This window comes from Corylus avellana, chromosome ca2, assembly GCF_901000735.1.
Source record: "Corylus avellana chromosome ca2, CavTom2PMs-1.0".
NCBI classification, from domain to species: domain Eukaryota; kingdom Viridiplantae; phylum Streptophyta; class Magnoliopsida; order Fagales; family Betulaceae; genus Corylus; species Corylus avellana.
Genome location: NC_081542.1, coordinates 18,951,961 through 18,973,183, shown reverse-complemented (window position 1 = coordinate 18,973,183; position 21,223 = coordinate 18,951,961). Strand labels below are relative to the sequence as shown.

The window sequence follows — 21,223 nt, the reverse complement described above, 5'->3', positions numbered from 1 at the left end:
CCATGCCATGGACAAAGCAGCAGCCACTGGCCAACTCTCCAAATCTTCAACGATCATGGCACATACGTCAAGATCACCGTCTCCTTTACGATCAGTAGTGGAAACAACGCGTGATTATACGATGGCTTTGACTCGCGTTGTCTCTGCCACCACAAATCCCAAACCAAACCAAACGGAAGCTTGACCTTATTACTTAGCCGACCATTTTTATCTTGTTTGCCGGTCAACTGAATAATATTGGACCAGACTTTTGGTTGGTCGAAGGAAAAGAGGAGCTACAGTGCATATTTGCTGTTGAGGAATATGATAGACCAGAAAAGTACAGCATAGCATAGAAAAATACAGTGTAAACATGTGAGCATTCACATTGGCCTCAACAAATTAGTTTTTTTTTTTTTGCTATTTTAACTAGCAATGTAAAAAAAAAAAATGCTTTACATCCGCACAATAAAATGACTAAGGATTTGTTGAGCTAATAGAATGCTCGGAATACTAATAATAAAAGTAATCTTGCTCTTTTTCTTTCTTGGGAGTAGGAAAAGTAGATAAATAAATAATATTTTAAATAGAAAAGTGAAAGTGAATTGCTAAAATGTTGAGCCAGATGTAAGTGATTTGAAAAAATAAATAGCTAAAATAGAAAAATGTGTTTTTTTAGCTAAATTTTAAATAAAAATTTGTTGAACCGGATGTGATTGCTCTTAAGAAGAAGAAAAGAAGAAACCTCTCCCAACTTTTTTTTTTTGAATAATATAGTGATGAGCCGGATGTGATTGCTCTACAAGAGTTCTTATTTGTCTTGTTTCTATATATGCTTTCAGTAGTAATCTACGAGGTGAAGTTTTTTCTATTTATTTATTTTTTTTCGATTTCCTCTAATCGTTCTAAAGGTTTGTTTACACGAAACCTTAAGAGTAACGATCTTAAATTTTCAACCTATCTTTTGTTTTTTATTTGCATCTTCTCTGGGAGCAGATCATTGACCGATGGTTAAAGTATTATCAAGCATATAGAAGAAATATTGTCACTAACAGTATAGGCATTGAAGGAGATTGTGTTTGTAAATGCACTTGTAGCAGAGATGGAAAAGCTAAGAAATCACTTTTTAGTTGAAAAAGTTGTGATGTACCGGGCATCGGCCATAGACATGATTTTGCTGAAATATGCTGTAGATTTGGAAATTGATTGGGACGGTGACATTCAAAAAATTAAACAAGCATAGATTAAATTTTACCCTCTAAGAAATCTCAAAAGAGTTGCAAACATTAGCTGCGTGTATTGTGGTTCAATTGACATGTGTGCTGATTGGTCAAGAGCAAGAAATGGTCAAGTGGGAATGAGTTTAATTTCCAAGGAGAATTCCTTAATTGGACAGAAATTTCCTGAGTGGACTAAATTTCTCCAACCCACTCTCTAAGGCATCATACGAATATTGAAAAAGGTGGCTAGTTGCATGAGCCACTAGGAGGCCTGTAAATCAGAAGCCTATATAATAATACTCTTATCATCACACCACCATATAGTTGTGTAAAGCCAAGACCCCCTGTTTTGTGTCTATTAACTTTTCCATACTTTTAACTGAAAGTCTGAAACTGAAGCTAATTTCTCCACCGTTGGGGCTACCACATAATTTAAAAATAGCAGCCATTTGTCAAACTCAATGCAGCCATACCCAAAGTAATTCAAGGTAAAAGCTTCAAATTCCCCTAGTTTCTGCATTATTCTTTTTTTAAGCATAGATATTTTTTTTTGGGGGGTGTGTTGAACATGACTCTTCTTTTTGGGAATTCTTTTCTTTTGCTTTAAAGATTTGATTTTCATATGGGGTTTTTGCTTTAGGTTTGTGGGTGTTCTTGTATTCATTGGGTTTGCTTGAGAGGGGAAGATTTAGATTGTGGGTGTTTCTTGATGCTTCTCTGGGCTTTGTAGAAGTAAATGGAGTAGGAGTTTCTAATGTTTCTGACACTTATTGCAGAATCTGCTCTTGACGGGAGCTAAGAAGAAGGCTTGGCAATATTATTGTTGCTATTTGGCTCGAGTATCATGGGCTTGCTTGAGCATATATGATGGGAGCTGCTTAATAGATTTTGAGTTCTAAAGCGACAAAATTAGGTATGATTCTATTTTTTTTTTTTTAATAAGTTTAAATAGTTAATTAAATAATTTTAATTTTAAATAATTCTTTCTGGCTTTTTGGCCTTAATATTTTTTCAAATGACTTACAAAATTCATAAATGTTATGAGACATTTAATTTCAACCGATGTCATATTATGTGCTGAGTTACATTTAATTCCTTTTATGTATAATTTAATTTGAGCAAAAATAAAATTTACTTTATTTTAAAAATTATTTTTATTGAATGAACTTAGCCAATATTTTGGTTTTAAGTTGGGGTGAAATTATGAGTTTAGTAATTGCTTTAGGAGTGCAATTAATGTGACTTTCTCTTTTTTATCTTTCTTTTCCTTGAAAGTCTTAATATTTTGGATTTCAATTCTTTGTATATATGTTTTGGAATGGAGAAGATTTTTGTTGAGCTGCTATAGTGCTCTGCTATATGAATAAAAAAAGTAATCTTGTTCTCTCTTTTTAGGAATTTGGGAATACAAAAAGTTGACAAAAAAACAATATTTTATATGAAAAAGTGAAAGTAAATATGTAAAATTTTGAGCCCAATTTAGGTATTTTGAAAAAGTAGATAACTAAAATAGAAAAATACTATCCTTTAGCTAAAATTTAGCTAACATATAAATGCTTAGTAGAAGAAACTGAGCTGCTTAAAAAAAAAAAAAAAAAAGAGTTGTCATTATTGGCTTGTGTACTTTTGTTAAGGGTGGTAAAGGATAGGGAAGCATTCAACAGCTATGTATGTGCACTGATGGGGTGTTTTGAAAGAATTTGTAGGAAATTTCAATATTGTCCTGTCTTATCTTAGTTTAAGGGCTGCAAAGTAAAGTTTGGTTGTAGAAATGAGATTTAGGCTTGGAAAATTAAATATGTGAGAATTTTATGAATTTATCGTTGGGCTTTTGATAATTGGTGTCTTTGTGGCATAATTGATGTATTATAGTAGGTGTCATGTTTTCCTTTGGGCTTAGGGCGTGAGAATACCCAAATTCTTTTCTAATTGTGATAATATCATTTACTAGGTGAAGATAAAGAGGAAACCATGACAGAAACTGTTGTGGCCCTTGTCGTCAACGAGTTGGTTCAATTGATTGTCCATGAATCAAATTTGCTCAAGGGTGTACACCAGGAAGTTGTGGACATTAAAGATGAACTGGAGAGCATCCAGAGTTTTCTCAAAGATGTCGATAAAGGAGACCTCCACGCTGGCGTCAAAATATGGGTAAAACAAGTGAGAGAAGCAGCTTATCATATAGAAGATGTAATAGATGAATACGTTCTTCACATGGCACAACGTCGTCATCAGCAAAGTTTTCTTGCTTTCCTCAATAAAATTGGCAGATTATTGAAATACATACAGCCGCGCCATGACATAGCTACCAAGATTCAAGATATCAAAATATCGGTCCGTGAAATCAAGGAACGAAGTGAAAGATATGGTTTTAGTTCCTCAGCGCAAGGATCAAGTAATAATGCAGCAAATGTTGCATGGCATGACCCTCGAGTGGGTGCACTTTTCATTGAAGAAGATGAAGTTGTGGGGATTGAGTCAACCAGGGATGAACTCGTAAGCTGGTTGGTGGGGGAAGCATCTAAACGCTCTGTGATGTCGGTGGTCGGCATGGGCGGAATTGGTAAGACAACTCTTGCTAAGAAAGTGTACGAGAATGAATCAGTGAAGGGACATTTTGACTGTCGTGTTTGGATCACTGTGTCTCAATCATACAACGTGCAGAAGATACTCATGTCTATGATAGACCAAATCTACCAAGCAAAAGAAACTGCTCTCGAGCAAATAGACACGACAGACGAGATCACACTCATTACCCAGCTGAGGAAATTTTTACAACAAAAGAGGTATGTTGTGGTTTTTGATGATGTTTGGAAAACAGAGTTTTGGGAAATTGTGAAACATGCTTTGCCATTCAATGATAGAGGCAGCAGGATTATCATCACAACACGAAGTGATCTCATTGCTTCTTTTTGTAAGGAATCTTTTTCTGATCATGTCCACAAGCTACAACCGTTATCTCAAGACAAGGCGTGGGAATTGTTCTGCAAAAAGGCATTCTGGAGCGAGTTTCAGGGGTGTTGTCCGAAAGAATTGGTGAAAATGTCGATGGACATTGTGAGAAAATGTGAAGGCCTGCCACTTGCAATTGTTGCCATAGGTGGTCTTCTATCAACAAAGGAGAAGGTGCCATTAGAATGGAAAAAGTTGCATGATAGCCTCAATTCTGAGCTAGAATGCAATCCTCACCTTACAAGTATAACAAAAATCCTCTCACTCAGCTATCATGATCTGCCCTGCTACCTAAAGTCTTGTTTCTTGTACTTTGGCAATTTACCGGAGGATTACTCAATCACTGGTCCAAGATTACTTCGACTATGGGTAGCTGAGGGGTTTATAAGAGAAAAGAAAGGCAAACCATTAGAAGACGTGGCGCAAGAATACTTGAAGGAGCTCATCCATAGAAACTTGGTGCAAGGTTTATTTAGTGAGCTTGATTATGAGATCCTCAGAAAGTACAGAATCCATGATTTGCTGCGTGAAATTATCCTGTCAAAGGCTGGAGAGTTGAATTTATCTCAAGTTCTAGAAGTCGGAGACACAACTTTCGATGGAAGAAGTTGATGCCTATCAATCCATGATGCTAGAGAAAATGTTCTGGACACAAGTGAGTACTCTCGAGTTCGTTTTGTTTTTTTCTTCAATACTAATGAAATGCCTAGGTCTTTCATTGTTAAATTGTTCAAAAGGTTTAGTCTTTTGAAAGTGTTGGATTTTGAAGATGGTCGTATTGATTATCTTCCTGATGAAGTGGGTGATTTATTCCACTTGAAGAACTTAAGTTTGAGAAGAACAAAAGTGAGTATACTTCCAAAGTCAGTGGGTAGGCTACATAATCTACAAACACTAAATGTTGTGGAAAGTGGAGTTCGTGAGCTACCAATTGAAATATTCAAGCTTTATAAGCTAAGGCATATTTTGGCTCATTCTCATGACTTTGAAATTAAAAGTAGCTTTTATTCTGTGAGAGGAGTAAAAGTACATGAAGGGGTTGGATGTTTAAACGAATTGCAGACACTAGCAAGTATTGAGGCAAATCATCATGGGGTTGGTGTATTTGAAGACCTTGGAAAGTTGATTAAGTTAAGGATGCTGGGCATTTCAAACATGACTGCAGAACGTGGGAGGGCTTTGTGTGACTCCATTCAAAATATGGTCCACCTTAACATTTTGCTTGTAGGCTCAATCAGTGAAGATGAGATCATAGACTTACAATCAATTTCAACACCACCTCCATTTCTAGCACATATCTATCTAAGGGGGAGATTGGAGAGGGTGCCCAATTGGATTTCAGAGCTTCAGAATCTTGTCACACTAGTGTTATTTTTCTCATCATTAGAGGAGGATCCACTGTCGAGTGTCCAGGCTTTGCCTAATCTAATCACCCTTTCTCTTAATCATGCTTATGATGGGGAGCAACTGCATTTTGAGGAAGGTGGTTTTAAAAAGCTCAAGAAGCTCACACTCAGAGAGTTGAAAGGATTAAAGATGGTGGATATAGACAATGGCTCACTGCCTGTTCTTGAGGAGCTAGCTATTGGGCCATGCCCGCAGATGGAGGAGGTGCCCTCTGGATTCCTACAGCTGAAAAGTCTAAAGATTCTCGACTTCTATGAAATGCATAGAGAATTTGTGCTACGTATGCAGCCAGATGGAGGCGAAGATTATTGGAAAGTTAAGAAGGTAACTACTATCCGTCTCAGGTATAGGATTAAAGGAGAAAAATATCAAATATACAAGCTTAATGACTCAGACTTGTCGGAGCGTCTACAAGGGTGAGTGCTGGAGGATCAAACTGCCTTGCGGTTCTGTGAAAGACAAGGTATGATTTGACAAAAAATTTTATTTTCCATCTTTCTTTCTTTTTTCCAATTGTTCTTATTGGTGCTTTGATTTGACAACAAATCTTTAGTTCATGGTGGCAGCAATAGATCACTGATTTCATGACCCAAGAAACAATTGACATTTTCATTATACTCTGTTACGTGGCAGGAATCATACAACAATAGGGGAAGTAAGAAGTAGTCATGCAGTTGAAGGACTCTTGGAATAAGAGGATATCTCCTCAGTAGATTTCTTGAATAAGAGGGTGTCTCCTCAGTAGTTACTAGTAATAGTAGTTATCAATATTTGTAGTAATTCATCTACTCTGTTCTTATCAACAGTGTCTTGTAATACTTACGGTTATAATTATTCAATTTTCTTTGAATTTCCTCACCATTACTCCAATATGTTATCTTTATTCACCATCGTAGCCTTGCCCGTTCACGGACCTTTTATACGTTCAATTTTATCACCACCTCTATTTCTAGAGCATATCTCTCTAGGGGGGCGAATGGAGAAGTTGCGTGCCCAACTGGATTTTAGAGCTTCAGAATCTGGTCACACTAATCTTATGTTTCTCATCGTTAAAGTAGGTGGCCGCAAAGTTTATTGGAAAGTCAAGAATGTAACTACTATCCATTTCAGGTATAGGATTAAAGCGTTTCGAAATTTTTGCTTGAATCTCGTGCAAGATTTTCCATCTCCAGCCGAGAGCATAAAAATTTTGTGCAATTTTGAGCCAAGACCGAGAAGCATCAGCCAATTCTTCAACTTTAATAACTCAAAAGCATCGGGGATTAAATGCTAACAAGAAGTACAAATACTCACAATTCACATGTCGAAGAACAATCATGGCTTCCATTGGAATAGTCACCAAAACCCAAAATTAAGATAACAACAATTCAAAATCTATAAAATAATGGGCTATATGGCCTGTGCAAAAGAAAAAAGTGTTAGAATTTCATGTACGATGAAATAATACCTTAAATAATAATGTAAAAGTGATTAGTGTGACATTAGTGATAATAAGTTTAAAACTATCTCAACATGTTAACGTGTGTTGCCACACCAAGGACTCAGCTCGATATTATTGACTACAAGGAGTCAGCATGGACAAAGCAACATCGACACAAGTCTCCAAATCTTCAACAAAATAAAGCAAATATTTGAAAATTTGCTAATTTAACTACTACTATGTTTGTCGTGAAAATTGCTGAGATTTGAAAATGAAGGATTAGCAAATCAGAATGGAGGAATGAAAATACTGAAATGCATATATCTTCCAAAGCAAAAACAGTCATTGGCTGCGCACTGGAAGTCAATAGCATGTAATTAGGTAAAGGCTAGAGCAAATAGATATTCAATATATAATCTGCCAAATTACCTAATCCCAGCCAGCTCGATCTATTTGAGACTCCCTCTAATATCTTCTGCTATATATATATATATATATACACACGCAAGTACAACATTGTGGGTGGTTTGGTAAGTATGTCACTTGTACCCAATTCAACCTAGTTGAACCCAAGCCTTGAAAAGCTTATTTAGCAAGCCGAAAAAACGAAAGAAAGAAAGAAAGTGGATTTCTGAGCTTTATTCATAAGCATGCATCATGAGCCTTATTGATCCTTTACTTTCATTATTTTTTATTTGTTTTAAACCTACTCGTCCCCTTCACAATCTCAATATTCTAATTGATGCCTGAAATCAATCAACATTTAGGGACTATATATACATATATGGTTGGAAAAGAATGTTGAATATATACGTTGAAGTTCAAAATGATTAGGTGACTTAAACAAGTATTGCTATAAGTCCTCTTATGTTACTCTTATATTTCTCAAAGAATGATGGGTTCTTAAAATCACCATTGGGTTTGTGATTGATCACTATTGGATTTTGATCTAATGGTGATTTTAAAAGCCTCATCATTTTTAGAGTGATACAATAGAGACTTCTAGAATTACTCGACTTAAATAGATTAAATCTCATATCGAGAAAATATGAATAGTTAAGATAACATAATTGATTGAAATTCATGGGTTTAAGTCAAAATGACATACCATACAACTCATTCTATTATATGGTATGTTGAGACTAACTGATCATAATCGTTTGTGGTTTTCCCAGTGAAGTTCCTCAACTGGATCAAGGAGTGTATTACATCTCCTAGGTTTTCTATATGCCTAAATGGTACTTTGGTTGGCTATTTTGAAGGAAAGAAGTGGCTAAGGCAAGGGGATCCCTTATCTCCTTATTTGTTTGTTCTAGTCACGGGGATTTTCTCTAGGATTATGGCCGATCGTGCTGGTGGTAGTTTAGGTTTCAAGTTTCATCCTAAATGTTTGAAACAGAAACTTACTCATCTATGTTTTGCAGATGACCTCCTTATCTTTTCTGAAGCCAGTTTGAGGTCTATAAACATCATTCAAGATGCTTTGCTTGAATTTGAAGAGTTATCTGGTCTAAAAGCTAATCCCTCAAAGAGTTCTTTATTTTGTTATGGTATTTCAGATTGAGTGAAACACTTGCTGCTGGGTGAATTAAAGATGAATGAAACTCGTCTTCCAGTTAGGTATCTTGGGGTTCTCCTTATATCTGCTAGACTTTTTACAGCAGATTGTAGAGCTTTGTTGGACAGAATTACTGGACGCATTGACTTTTGGCTTTCTAGGAATCTCTCCTAAGCAGGTAGGCTCCAATTGTTGTCATCTGTCCTGTATAGTCTACAAGTTTATTAGACTAGCATTTTTATTCTTCCTAAGAGGATCATCACGGCTATTGAATGGAAATTCAATAGGTTTCCTTGGAATGGAAAGATTGAAGGGTCTGCAAAGGCTAAAGTCTCTTGGCATGCTTGTGCTTTCCTAAGAAGGAAGGAGGTTTGTGGATGAAAAGATTGGAAGTTTGGAACCAAACTTCTATGCTCAGACATGTTTGGAGTCTTTTTGCTAGGTCTGGCTCTTTATGGGTAGCTTGGGTGAAAGAAAATCTGTTGAAAAGGAAGAGTTTCTGGAGTGTGAGTATTCCTCAAAATTGTTCATGGGACTGGAGGAAGATCCTAAGGTTGAGGGATATTGCTAAAAGAATCTTGAAGTTTGAGGTTGGTAATGGGGAGAATATTTTTCTTTGGCTGGATTCTTGGCATCCTTCTCGAATTTTGTTTGAGGTTTTTGGGCATAGGGTTGTCTATGATGCCCATAGTAGTGTGGAGGCTAAGCTCTCTTCTGTCATTCTTAATGGAGACTGGTTTTGGAGACCAGCTAGGTTTGAGGTTCTAGTTGAGATTCAAGCTAGGCTTCATGAGATAAGTTTTGGTCCTTATGATAAACCTTTGTGGACTGTCTCTAGGAAAGACGCCTATGTTAGCTCAGAAACTTGGGATTTTCTTAGAGAAAAAAAGGATGAGGCCGTTCGGTGGAAGTTGGTGTGGTTTCCACATTCATACATTCATTTTGTGGCTTGCTATGCAGGATAGGCTTCTCACAGGGGATCGTTTGATTAAGTGGGGATATAAAGTTGAGGTTAAGTGTCTTTTCAGTCATAATCAAACTTCCAATTTGGAAGTTTTGTATGCATCGTTGTCAAGTAACCAATTCTCCTGTTATCTGTGATGAGGTTTTGCAGCTAGGAATCAGCAATTTTTTATTGAGTGGATGCATGGGTTTTTCTTGGGAACATGTTGTCTTTCATCAAGTCTCAAACATCTAGTGACCCTAATTCTTTCATCTATAACCTCGTCTCCAGGTGATCACTCTCTCTCAACTTTCTTGGGAATAAGTTGGAGTAGTTGAATAAATGAACTCAATTTTTATTCAAGTTTGATTCATTTAATTGAGTTTAGATAAGTCTGAGTTTGAAGTGTTCATTAACAGTTCGGGTAGTTTACTACCCTGCAAGGGAGAAATAATATTATGGCTTGCTTTGATAGAATTATATAATTAAGTTATACGTACACTTAACACAAAATCTGACATCTAATTATATCTATAAATTTAAGTAAGAAAAAAGAATATACTTTTCATAATTCTTCCAAATCATTTTAGTTCAGAATTTAAATCCACGTTGTTTTATTTTGGTTTCTCAAGAGAGTGATGCATGGAGTGGTATCACTAATCTTATGTTTCTCATCATTAGAGGAAGATCTACTATCATGTGTCCAGGCTTTGCCTAATCTAGTTACCCTTTCCCTCAATCATGCATATGATGGGGAGCAAGTACTGCACTTCACTACAAAAAAATTCCATGATTAGTGACGTGTCAAGATGAGAAAATTAAAGATGATAGAAATAGATAAGGGATCATTGCCCAGTCTTGAGCAACTAGAGATGGGTCCGTGCTCACAGATGGAGGAGGTACCTTCTGGAATCCAACACCTGAAGAGCCTAAAGATTCTCGACTTCTATGAAATGCAAGGAGAACTTGTGCTACATATTCGTGCAGCCAAATGGAGGAAAAGATTATTAGAAAGCCAATAAAGTAACTACTATATGTTTCAGGTATAGGATTAAAGGAGAATGATATCAAAAATACAAGCTCGGTGACTCAAAGTTGTTGGAGTGTTTGCAAGGGTCAGTCTTGGAGGATCACCGCCATGCAATTTCTGTGATGGACAAGACATGCACCTCTAAGCCACAATACTTGATTTTTTTTTTTTTTTTTTTTTTATGTAATGATAAAATTATCCACATTATTAAGTATAATGTTTATGGCATAGTTCAGTAAGTATAAGAAACTGTGACTTGTATGCCACAATATTACCTTGTTGGAGTATTTTCATAAAATAATGATATTATAAATCTTTTCTAATTTTTTAAAAAAGAATTAAAAAAAGGAAAAATGAAAAACCAAGTGGTGGCGTGCCTTTTTTTTTTTAATAGTTATTATTATTTTCGAATTTATAAGAATATTTTTGCCTTATTAAAAATTGAGCTTGAAATTCAATCTAATGTAGTAATGTATATATAAAAGTTTTCCTTCTTTCATTTTCCGGTTATTCTTATTAGTGCTTTGATTTGACAACAAATCTTAGTTTATGGAAGCAGCAACAGAATCACTGAGGTTGTACAAAATCCATTTTTCGCTTATTTCATGAACTAGGAGACAATTGCAATTTTCGTTGTTATAATTCTATAGGGTTTCATGCTATACCTGTTGAAGTACTTTACAAGTAAGCTCTTCATATGTTCTTAATTCATTTTAATTTCAAGTATTTTGAAATTTTTCCTTGAATCCCTTGCAAGATTTTCCTTCTCCAGCCGAGACAATAAAAATTTTGTGCAATTCTTCAACTTTATTAACACAAAAGCATTAAATGCTAATAGAAAGTACCAATGCTACTCACAATTCACATGTCAAAGGACAATCTTAGCATTGTTTGTTGAGGCCTTTTTTACTGTATGTTGATATTAAATAAATAAATAAATAAATAATGATTAATATAGAAAAGTACTAAAATTGTGGTATTGAAAGGTGAACAATTTTGTTTTCTAATGATTTTGTTTTTTTTATTTAAATAGTAATAAAAGTAAATAATGTGATATAAAAAGTGAATGATGTAATATAAAAACTGAGAATGTTTTGATGTTGATTTTTTTTTTAAAAATGAGATGAATAGTGTGGTGGTGTTTTGTGTTGTTTAACAAACACCACCCATGACTTGACTTGCATTAGGATAGTTACCAAAACCCAAAATTAAGATAACAATTCAAAATCCACAAACAAATCAGCCAAATGAGAATTTGATAGTACCTAGATATCGAATTTAGTAAAGCCTTTGCTTATCTTCTTAATGACTCATATTGAGCTAGTAACCCAGCAAAGCTGCGGACTAGGATTGTTAATTTTTGATTGAATTTAATACCAATTTAGCAGTTAGCACCTTAATCTCGACACAATTTAAACTCCACATGCAATTTTTAGGTTAATTTTTTATACGAGCTGTAAATTCCACGTGAAATTAACGAATTAAAATTAAAAATCTAACTCATTTAATTAAATAAATTAAATTAAAGTTTATTATATTTTGACATGACCATGACCTGAACTTAACACTCAAACATCAATTACCCATCATGCCATGCCATGGACAAAGGGCCAACTCTCCAGATCTTCAACGATCTCAGCTGGAACCACGTAGTTGGGCACATATGTCAAGATCACCGTCTCCTTTATGATCAGTAGTAGAAAGAACGCGTGGTTATGTGATGGCTTCATTTGACCATTTTTTTTGTTTTTTTTAGCAACTCACATTGTCTCCGCCACCTTAAAGCCCAAACCAAACGGAAGGTACCCTGTCAAATTATAGTTATTTAAAAATATTAAATTGATAGGAAGAGATAAATTTAATCACTTAATTATTACTAACACTTCCCCTTACATGTAGAGTTAAACTCTTTTTTAATAGATAAAGCCTAATACGTTAAATATTTAATTTAAATAAAAGTGAATTGACAGAGTAAAAGTTCGATCCGACACTCTAACCCATTCTCAATTTCACCACTCCCTCTATGTAACTTTCTCTCCCTCTCTATCTCTTTTTTCTTCGTGAGCTCTATCGCCCCGCCCTCTGTGTCTCCCTTGAACTCTCTTCTCACGATTTTACTGTGTCTTTGTTTAGCCGTTGAAGACAAGGAGAAGGAGTAAATTAATAGGAAAGGAAAAAGAAGAAGGGAAAAGGAGAAATAATAAAAAGAAGGGCGGCTGTGATTATAAAATAAGGACAGAAAATAATGGAGATTGAGAAGTGATAGGGGTGTAAAAGAAATTTAAAGATGACGAAGGTGCGTTGATTGAGGGGAGGAAAAGGAAAAAGTAATATAAAATAAAAATAATAAAATGAAGGGTTAAATATTTAATTTTTTAATGGGGTTTGACAACTTTATTTTTTCCTCATATGGTTTCATTTTTATCACAAGACTCCATGGGGTTTTAATAAAGATTAAATTAGTTCATCCGTTAGTTGACCGTTAAGACTGACACGTGGCACTTATTTAATTTTTTTTAATTAAAAAAATGTATTTTTTTTTTAAGTAAAATAAAAAAAAGAAAAGGAAAAAAATTGGGGGTGGCCGAGCCACCCCCTTGGCCATTTTGGGGTGGCTTGGCCACCCCCTTTGGCCATGGGGGTGGCCTGGCCACCCCCATCTGGCCGGATGGGGGTGGCTCGGCCACCCCCTTGGGCTCCAAGCGGGTGGCCGAAACCACCCCCAGTTCCCATTGGGAGCCACCCCCAAGGCTCCATGGGGATGGCCGAGCCACCCCCAGTGGGTACTGGGGGTCGTTTCGACCACCCCCAATTGTTTTTCTTTTCTTTTTTGTTTTGTTTTTTTTTTTTTTTTGAAAATACATTTTTTTTTTATAATTTAAAAAAAAAAAATTAAATTAAATAGGTGTCATGTGTCAACGTTTAATTGGTCCACGTGGAATTCCGTTAAGTCAACTGACGGAGGACTAACTTGGTCTATTATCAAAACCACATGGACCTCCTGTGATAAAAATGAAACCCCAGAGAAAAAAATAAAGTTGACAAACCTAGGGGTCGAGATAGTTAACCCTAAAATAAATCAGAAGGTGGTGTCGGCAAGTTGTTCTAAAAATGGGAAGGGAAGAAAAGTGAAATAATCCATATAATTCTCTTAAAATAATCCATATAATTCTCTCTACTAATCAATCGTCTACTTTTTTTTTTTAATTTTTTTAAGCAAATAAGGAGTGGTATAAGGATATTAATTCTAAGGGTTAAATGCTAAATACCCCTCATGGGATTTCATTACTTTATTTTTTTCTTTTAGGGTTTGATTTTTATCATAGGAGGTCCCTATAGTTTTGATAATAGACCAAGTTAATTCTCCGTTAGTTGACCGTTAATTAACTTAACGGAATTTCACGTAGACCAATCAAATGATGATATGTGGCACCTACTTAAAATTTTTTTAATCTTTTTTTGGTTAAAAAAATAAAAAAAATAAAAAAATGTATTAAAAGAAAAAGAAAAAGAAAAAAAAAATTGAGAGTGGCCGAGCCACCTCCTTGGTGCCTAAAGGAGTGACCGAAACCCACCCCTAATGGGTACTGGGGGTGGCTCGGCCACCCCATGGAGCCTACGAGGTGGCCTAAACCACCCCAATGGTGGTTGGGGGTGGTTTCGGCCACCCCCTTCGCTCCCAAGGGGGTGGTCGAAACCCACCCCCAGTGGGTACTGGGGGTGGCTCGGCGACCCCCATCGAGCCTAGGGGGTGGCCAAAACCATCCCCAATGGTGGATGGGGGTGGGTTTCGGCCACCCCCTTGGGTGGCCACCCCCAAATGGCCAAGGGGGTGGTTGATTTTTTTATTTATTTATTTATTAATTTTTTTTTAAATACATTTTTGTTAATTTAAAAAAAATAAAAAAATTTTAAGTAGGTACCATGTGTCATCATTTGATTGATCCACGTGGAATTCTGTTAAGTCAACTAACGGAAGACTAACTTGGTTTATTATCAAAACCACAAAGACCTCCTGTGATAAAAATCAAACCCTATGGGAGAAAAAATAAAGTAATGAAACCCTAGAGGAGGTATTTAGTATTTAACCCTAATTCTAAGCAAGCAATCACGCGTATGTCTACTAATTCTCTCTACTAAGAGATATGATGATTCCGAGTAATCTCTTTAAATGAGGATTTTAAATCTGGGCGGCGTTATAAAGTAATCACTTTTTACTACTATTTAAATAAAAAAATCACTACAAAATAATTTTTTTTCATTATTCCATACCAAACATTCTTACTTTTTTTTTAAAAAAAAAAAAAAAAAAAAAAAGAAATTTTTACATTTTTTATTTTTTCACATAAATCAATTTTTTCTACATTATCGAACTAAAACCCTTTAACAAACACACTGACCCCGTGGGTCACTTTGTGACTAACGGAGGGTCACCCATGATGGGATTTTTTTTTTTTTTTAAATAATAATAATATGACCCATGGGCCATAAAACGAGTGGGTTAGATCCACTAGTGAACTCACGGGTTAGGAGTTTTTTTTTTTTTTTTTTAAATTATCTTTTAATAGAAAATTAGGGTATTTTAAGAATTTCACACGTGGAATTTGAAACGAAACAAAAGTTTGATACACCAAAGTAAGAGTTTTTAAACATTAGAAGAGTGTTTGGAATAAACTCGTCATTTGACTCATTTCCCGTGTAAGTGAAGTTACCCTAATTTTTTTTTTTTTTTAAATTTTGTCTCTGACTCTCTTTGCCACCTCAAAGCCCAAACGGAAACTCGGCGTGAGCTGACCGTTTTTTCCTTGAGTGGTGGTGGACCAGACTTTTGGTTGGCAGAAGGAAAAGAAGAGGTTGTATGCTTGTTTTGCTTTTAACATGATAGACCAGAGAAATATAGTTTACTATTCTTCAAAGTACTAATCTTTACCCTCTTCCAATTCTCAAAAGAGTTGCATACATTAACTGCGAGTATAGCCTGGCTCAAGTGAGTTTTGTGTGTGATGATTAGTCAAGAGTAATCCAGATGTCCTAGACTACAGCTGGATTGCAAAAACTAATTGAATCATCCACAAAATGGAGCCATACCCAACGTAATTCAAGGTAGAAGCTTCAAATTCCCCTAGTTTCTGAAATGTTGTGAGCATAGATTTATTTTTTTATTTTTTGGTGTTGAACATGACTCGCCCTTTTGGGTATTCTTTTGTTTTTCTTTAAAGATTGGATTTTTATGTGGGTTTTCTGTTTTTGGTTTGTGGGTGTTCTTGTTTTCATTGGGTTTGCTTCAGAGGGGAAGATTTAGATTGTGGTTTATGTTTAATATATGAGAAGTAGTTGGATGAAGGAAGCATGTGCACGTGAGGTACTTCAATTCAAGTTAAGATACGCAGTTGGCTGATTGTTGGAGTCTAGTTAGAAGTAGAAAGTTCAATAAGAGAAGTAGCAGCAGTTTTCCTTGATTTTCTTTATGTTAATAATATTATATTATTGTTATTTACTTTCTTCGGTATTCTAAGTCTATTAAGGTTATCTTTCCTTATTCTACTAGGTCTGTATTATTAGCCTATATATAGGCCCTTTCTGTACATTATACAGTGTGATTCAATATACAACATTATTCTCAACATGGTATTAGAGCACAGGTTCTGAATCACTTCAAATTTTTTTTTTGGGGGCCGCCAATGTTATCCGACGAATCATTCTCTCTGTTCCTCATGGTTCTCTATCTTCTCCTTGAGGTTTTCAGCGTATCACTATACCGCTTGAAAGCCCGAAAGACAATCATCCCAGAGCCCTTGCACACAGCCCCATCGGAGCTTTCACGCGCCCTCACGCGCCGCCCAAAGTTTCGGCAATTCCGCCACTACCATTTTGCCACCAGCCGCCACGGTGGTCCGATCACTTCTTCAAAGCCATCGATCGATAGATATACTCTCGGTGATTTCAAAACAGGCCCCATCTCCTCCATACAACGCCGAACGCGCCCTCACGCGCCCATAGAAGTTTCGCGCGTCAGATCCACGCGCCAAGACCACGCCACCTCCATTTGCGCGTGTACTGCACGCGCCATCGCACCAGACTACCACGTTAGCCCTACGTGCCACGTCATCATTGTCACGTCAGCAGATCACGTTAGCATTGTGCTACGTCATCAGTGCCACATAAGCACTACGTGTCACGTCAACATCGCCACGTCATCAGTGCCAAGTCAGAACTTGCCATGTCATTAGTGCCACGTCAGTGTTGACTTTGACCATTGACTTTTGTTGACTTCCAGAGTTGAGCAGGTGCTTTCTTACCTTTTTTTTTTTCGTCCTGATTTCATATTTGTAGTCTGTTTTTGCATTTGAGCCTTCTAGATGGCCCAAAATGAGATTCTTCATCATGTTCAGACTGTATTGGATGGAACAAACTATATGTTGTGGTCTCAATCTATGCGCAGCTTTCTTAAAGGCCGCAAGCTTTGGCTTTATGTAACTGGGGAGATCCAAAAGCCAGTTAAAAGGGATTCTGAGGCAGATGAGGCTTTTACCACTCGTCTTATTGATTGGGATAGCAAACATCATCAGATTCTTACATGGTTCCATAATACCACTATCTCATCTATTTTTGCACTCTTTGGCAGCTTTGATGAAGCAAAGGGTGCTTGGGATATGCTTGCTTCTCGTTATTCTTCTGTAGATGGTGCTCACGAGTATCAGCTTTTGTTTCAACTTTTCCATCTGAGGCAGGAATCTGGTAAGAGTATAAATGATTTTCTTGCCCGCATGCAATTCTTGTGGAACCAAATTGATGTTTATGATCCTATCTGGAAGGATCCCACTGATGCTGAGATGTATGTTGCCCGTAGAGATCAACATCGTCTTCACCAATTTTTGATGGCCTTGTGTGCTGATTTTGAGCCTGTTTGTGTGCAACTATTACATCGTTCTCCTCTTCCCACTTTCGACACTGCCATCTTCGAACTTGTCCGTGCCGAGACTAGATCGCAGACTATGCGCTCTCAGCCTAGTCATACAGTGTTGGCTGCACCATCCTCTAGCTCCTCGTCATTCCAACGAGAGTATTATGACAGGTTAGGTACTCCTCGACTCCTTTCTAAGTCTCGCAATAACAATTACTGTCGCTATTGTCGACGTCGAGGGCACACGATTGACAAGTGTTGGCGTAAGGGAAGATCTAATGCACCCACAGCAGCAGTTGCTCATACTGAGAGTGGTTCATCTCTAGCTGCTCCCTCTGGCCACACATCAGGATCCAGTGTCACCTTATTTGCAGTTGACTTCGAGACAATAGTCAACCAGGTCGTCCTATCTCGTTCTGGTAATGCATCTTCCTTTGTCCTCTCAGTTTTTCCAGGTACCTCTTCCCCTTGGCTCTTTGACTCTGCTTGTTGCAATCACATGACACTTCACCCTACTTCTTCTACCACATCTGTACCTTAACCACATTCTTCATTAATTCGCACAGCTGATGGCTCCATTATGACTGTTAAAAATATATGCACTATCAATACACCTTCCCTTTCTGTTCCTGAAGTTTTTCATGTGCCTGGATTATCCTTCAATCTTCTTTCTGTTGGCCAACTGTGTGAACTTGGATATAGACTTATTTTTGACTTTTTTAGTGTGCATGTACAGGATCCTCGTACGAGTCAGACCATTGGGACCGGGCGTAGAATTGGGCATATGTTCGAACTCTCATCCTTACATCTCCCTGCCACAGGCATTTCTGCCGCAGCCTCTTCGTCCTCACCATCTGTTGCACTTTGGCATTCGCGTCTTGGTCATGCATCTGCCTCTCCCGTTCAATTTTTAGCTTCAAAAGGTTTATTAGGTTCAATTTCCAATAATTCTTTTGATTGTAGTTCATGTCAACTTAGTAAACAACCGGCTTTGCCATTTAATAATAGTGAATCTCATGCTACTGCTTCTTTTGATTTAATTCATTCTGATGTTTGGGGACCTTCTCCTGTTGCTAGTATGAGTGGTTCACGTTATTTTGTTATTTTTGTTGATGATTTCTCTCGTTACACTTGAGTGTTTTTAATGAAATCTCGTTTTGAATTATTGGACATTTATCATACTTTTTCCAAAATGATTGAAACCCAATTTTCAAAACCCATCAAAGCTTTTCGTTCTGATAATGCTTTAGAATATACTCAACATGATTTTCAAGCTGTTCTCAAACATTATGGCACTGTTCCTCACTTGTCTTATCCAGGCACCTCACAACAAAATGGTCAAGCTGAACGTAAACTTAGGCACATATTAGACACTGTCCGTGCCCTTCTCGTTTTCACATCTATTCCTACCTCGTTTTGGGGTGAAGCCACTCTCATGGCTGTCTACACGATCAATAGGTTGCCTACCCCTATCCTTGATAATTGCACTTCTCACGAGCGGTTGTTTGGCTCTATCCCTTCATATCACCATCTCCGTGTCTTTGGTTCTACCTATTTTGTTTTACTCTAGCCTCATGAGCGCACAAAACTTGAGCCTCATTCTCGGCTGTGTTGTTTTCTTGGATATGGAGTGGAACAAAAGGGCTACCGGTGTTATGATCCTGTGTTTCGTCATTTTCGCATCTCTAGTCATGTAGTTTTGTGGGAGCATCGACTATTCTACGAAGTCGGCAAATTCAGCATGCCATCATTCCCTCCCTTTACTACCTTTCTTGAGTTTCCTCTTTCTCCTACTCCCACCACCAATGTCTTGCCAGAGTCTCTCACGCTCGAATTGTAGTCATCTGATGCCCTCGACGCTGCTTCACCTGCATCACCATGTTCTGATGCACTCAACGCCGCTTCGCCGGCGTCCTCAAGTTCTTCGCCTGCCTCCCCAGGTTCTGTTCCATCCGAGGATCCAGTCTGCACTTCACCACTTGACCTTCGTCGATCCACCTGAGTAAGATCTCTCCCATCCCATTTATAGGATTTTCATTGCTTTCATGCCTTAGCTACCTTGCATGAGCGTCACTCCTTTCGTGAGGCCTCCACTAACCCTTTTTGGCAGGCTGCGATGGAAGAGGAACTTGATGCTTTACACAAGAACAATACGTGAGATCTAGTTGACTTACCTCTTGGAAAATCTGTGGTTGGGTGTAAATGGGTTTACAAAATCAAGACTTTTTCTAATGGTACTGTTGACAGGTACAAGGCTCGACTTGTGGCCACAGGTTTTACTCAGGAATATGGTGTGGATTATGAGGAGACTTTTGCTCCAGTTGCTCGCCTCTCTTCTGTTCGTGCTCTGTTGGCTGTTACAGCCTCTCGACATTGGTCACTTTGTCAAATGGATGTCAAAAATGCCTTCCTTAATGGTGATTTAAGTGAAGAAGTCTATATGCAGCCACCTCCTAGATTATCTCATCCTACAAACAAGGTTTGTCGTCTTCGTCGAGCTCTATATGGACTTAAGCAAGCACCTCGAGCATGGTTTGCTAAGTTTAGTGCCACTATCTCTCGCCTTGGCTACTCTATCAGTTCTTATGATTCAGCCTTGTTTATTTGCCTCACAGACCGGGGTACCATACTTCTTCTACTATATGTTGATGACATGATTATCACTGGAGATGATATCACTAGTATTCAGGAACTTAAACAGTTTCTCAGTCAGCACTTTGAGATGAAAGATCTTGGTCCTCTCAGCAATTTTCTTGGTCTTGAGATCTCATCTTCTTCTGATGGTTATTATTTAACACAAGCCAAGTATATATCTGATTTGCTTTCCCGGGCCAATCTCACAGATAGTAAGATTGTCGACACACCGACTGAGCTTAATACTCGTCTCACTCCTCATGATGGCGAGCCTCTTCACGATTTTACCTTATATCGGCATTTAGTTGGCAGTCTTGTCTATCTTACTGTCACTCGACCTGATATCTCGTATGTTGTCCATCAAGTGAGTCAATATATGGCTGCTCCTTGCTCCACTCATTTCTCAGCTGTCCTCCGCATTCTTCGGTACCTGAAGGGGACATTATTTCATGGGCTTTATTTCTCCTCTCAGTCTCCTCTACAGCTGCATGCTTATACTGATGCTGATTGGGCGGGTGATCCGTCAGATCGTCACTCTACCACTGGTTATTGTTTTCTACTTGGCACCTCGCTTATCTCTTGGCGAAGTAAGAAACAGACTGTTGTTGCTCAATCTAGTACTGAGGCAGAATATCGTGCTCTAGATGACACTACCGCATAGCTTCTTTGGTTGCGATGGCTGTTACAGGATATGGGTGTCTCTCTTTCTTCTACTACTCTTGTATACTATGACAACAAGAGTGCTATTCAGATTGCTCATAATGATGTTTTTCATGAATGGACAAAACATATTGAGATTGATTGTCATTTTGTTCATCATCATCTTCTTCAGGGCTCACTACAGCTTCATTCTATCTCGTCCCGTGATCAGCTCGCAGACATCTTTACAGAGTCACATCCTCCAAGGCGTTTTCGTGATCTTGTGTCCAACCTCAAGTTGGTCTCTCGCACTCCACCTTGAGCTTGTGGGGGGCTGTTGATAATATTATATTATTGTTATTTACTTTCTTTGGTATGCTAAGTCTATTAGGGTTATGTTTCCTTATTCTACTATGTCTGTATTATTAGCCTATATATAGACCCCTTCTGTGCATTATACAGTGTGATTCAATATACAACTTTATTCTCAACAGTTTAAGGCACAAAACTACTTTTTTTTTGTTTTTCTATATAAAT

At 37.4% G+C, this 21,223-nt stretch overlaps 3 protein-coding genes across 3 annotated transcripts; all 3 read left to right on the top strand.

Moving 5' to 3' along the window:
* The first annotated feature begins 1,598 nt into the window (after positions 1-1,598).
* On the top strand, positions 1,599-6,413 carry LOC132171873 (disease resistance protein RPM1-like). Its single transcript, XM_059583283.1, has 4 exons — positions 1,599-1,687; positions 1,976-2,112; positions 3,151-6,021; positions 6,192-6,413. The coding sequence occupies exon 3, from the start codon at positions 3,171-3,173 to the stop codon at positions 4,761-4,763; it is 1,593 nt and encodes a 530-aa protein (XP_059439266.1). The 5' UTR covers positions 1,599-1,687; positions 1,976-2,112; positions 3,151-3,170; the 3' UTR covers positions 4,764-6,021; positions 6,192-6,413.
* LOC132169239 (disease resistance protein RPM1-like) lies at positions 4,854-5,978 on the top strand. Its single transcript, XM_059580306.1, has one exon. The coding sequence runs from the start codon at positions 4,854-4,856 to the stop codon at positions 5,976-5,978; it is 1,125 nt and encodes a 374-aa protein (XP_059436289.1).
* Positions 6,414-6,534: 121 nt separating the features above from the next.
* Positions 6,535-9,501, top strand: LOC132169238 (uncharacterized). The gene is made up of 2 exons (XM_059580305.1): positions 6,535-6,668; positions 8,979-9,501. The coding sequence occupies exons 1-2, from the start codon at positions 6,535-6,537 to the stop codon at positions 9,499-9,501; spliced, it is 657 nt and encodes a 218-aa protein (XP_059436288.1).
* Positions 9,502-21,223: the final 11,722 nt, after the last annotated feature.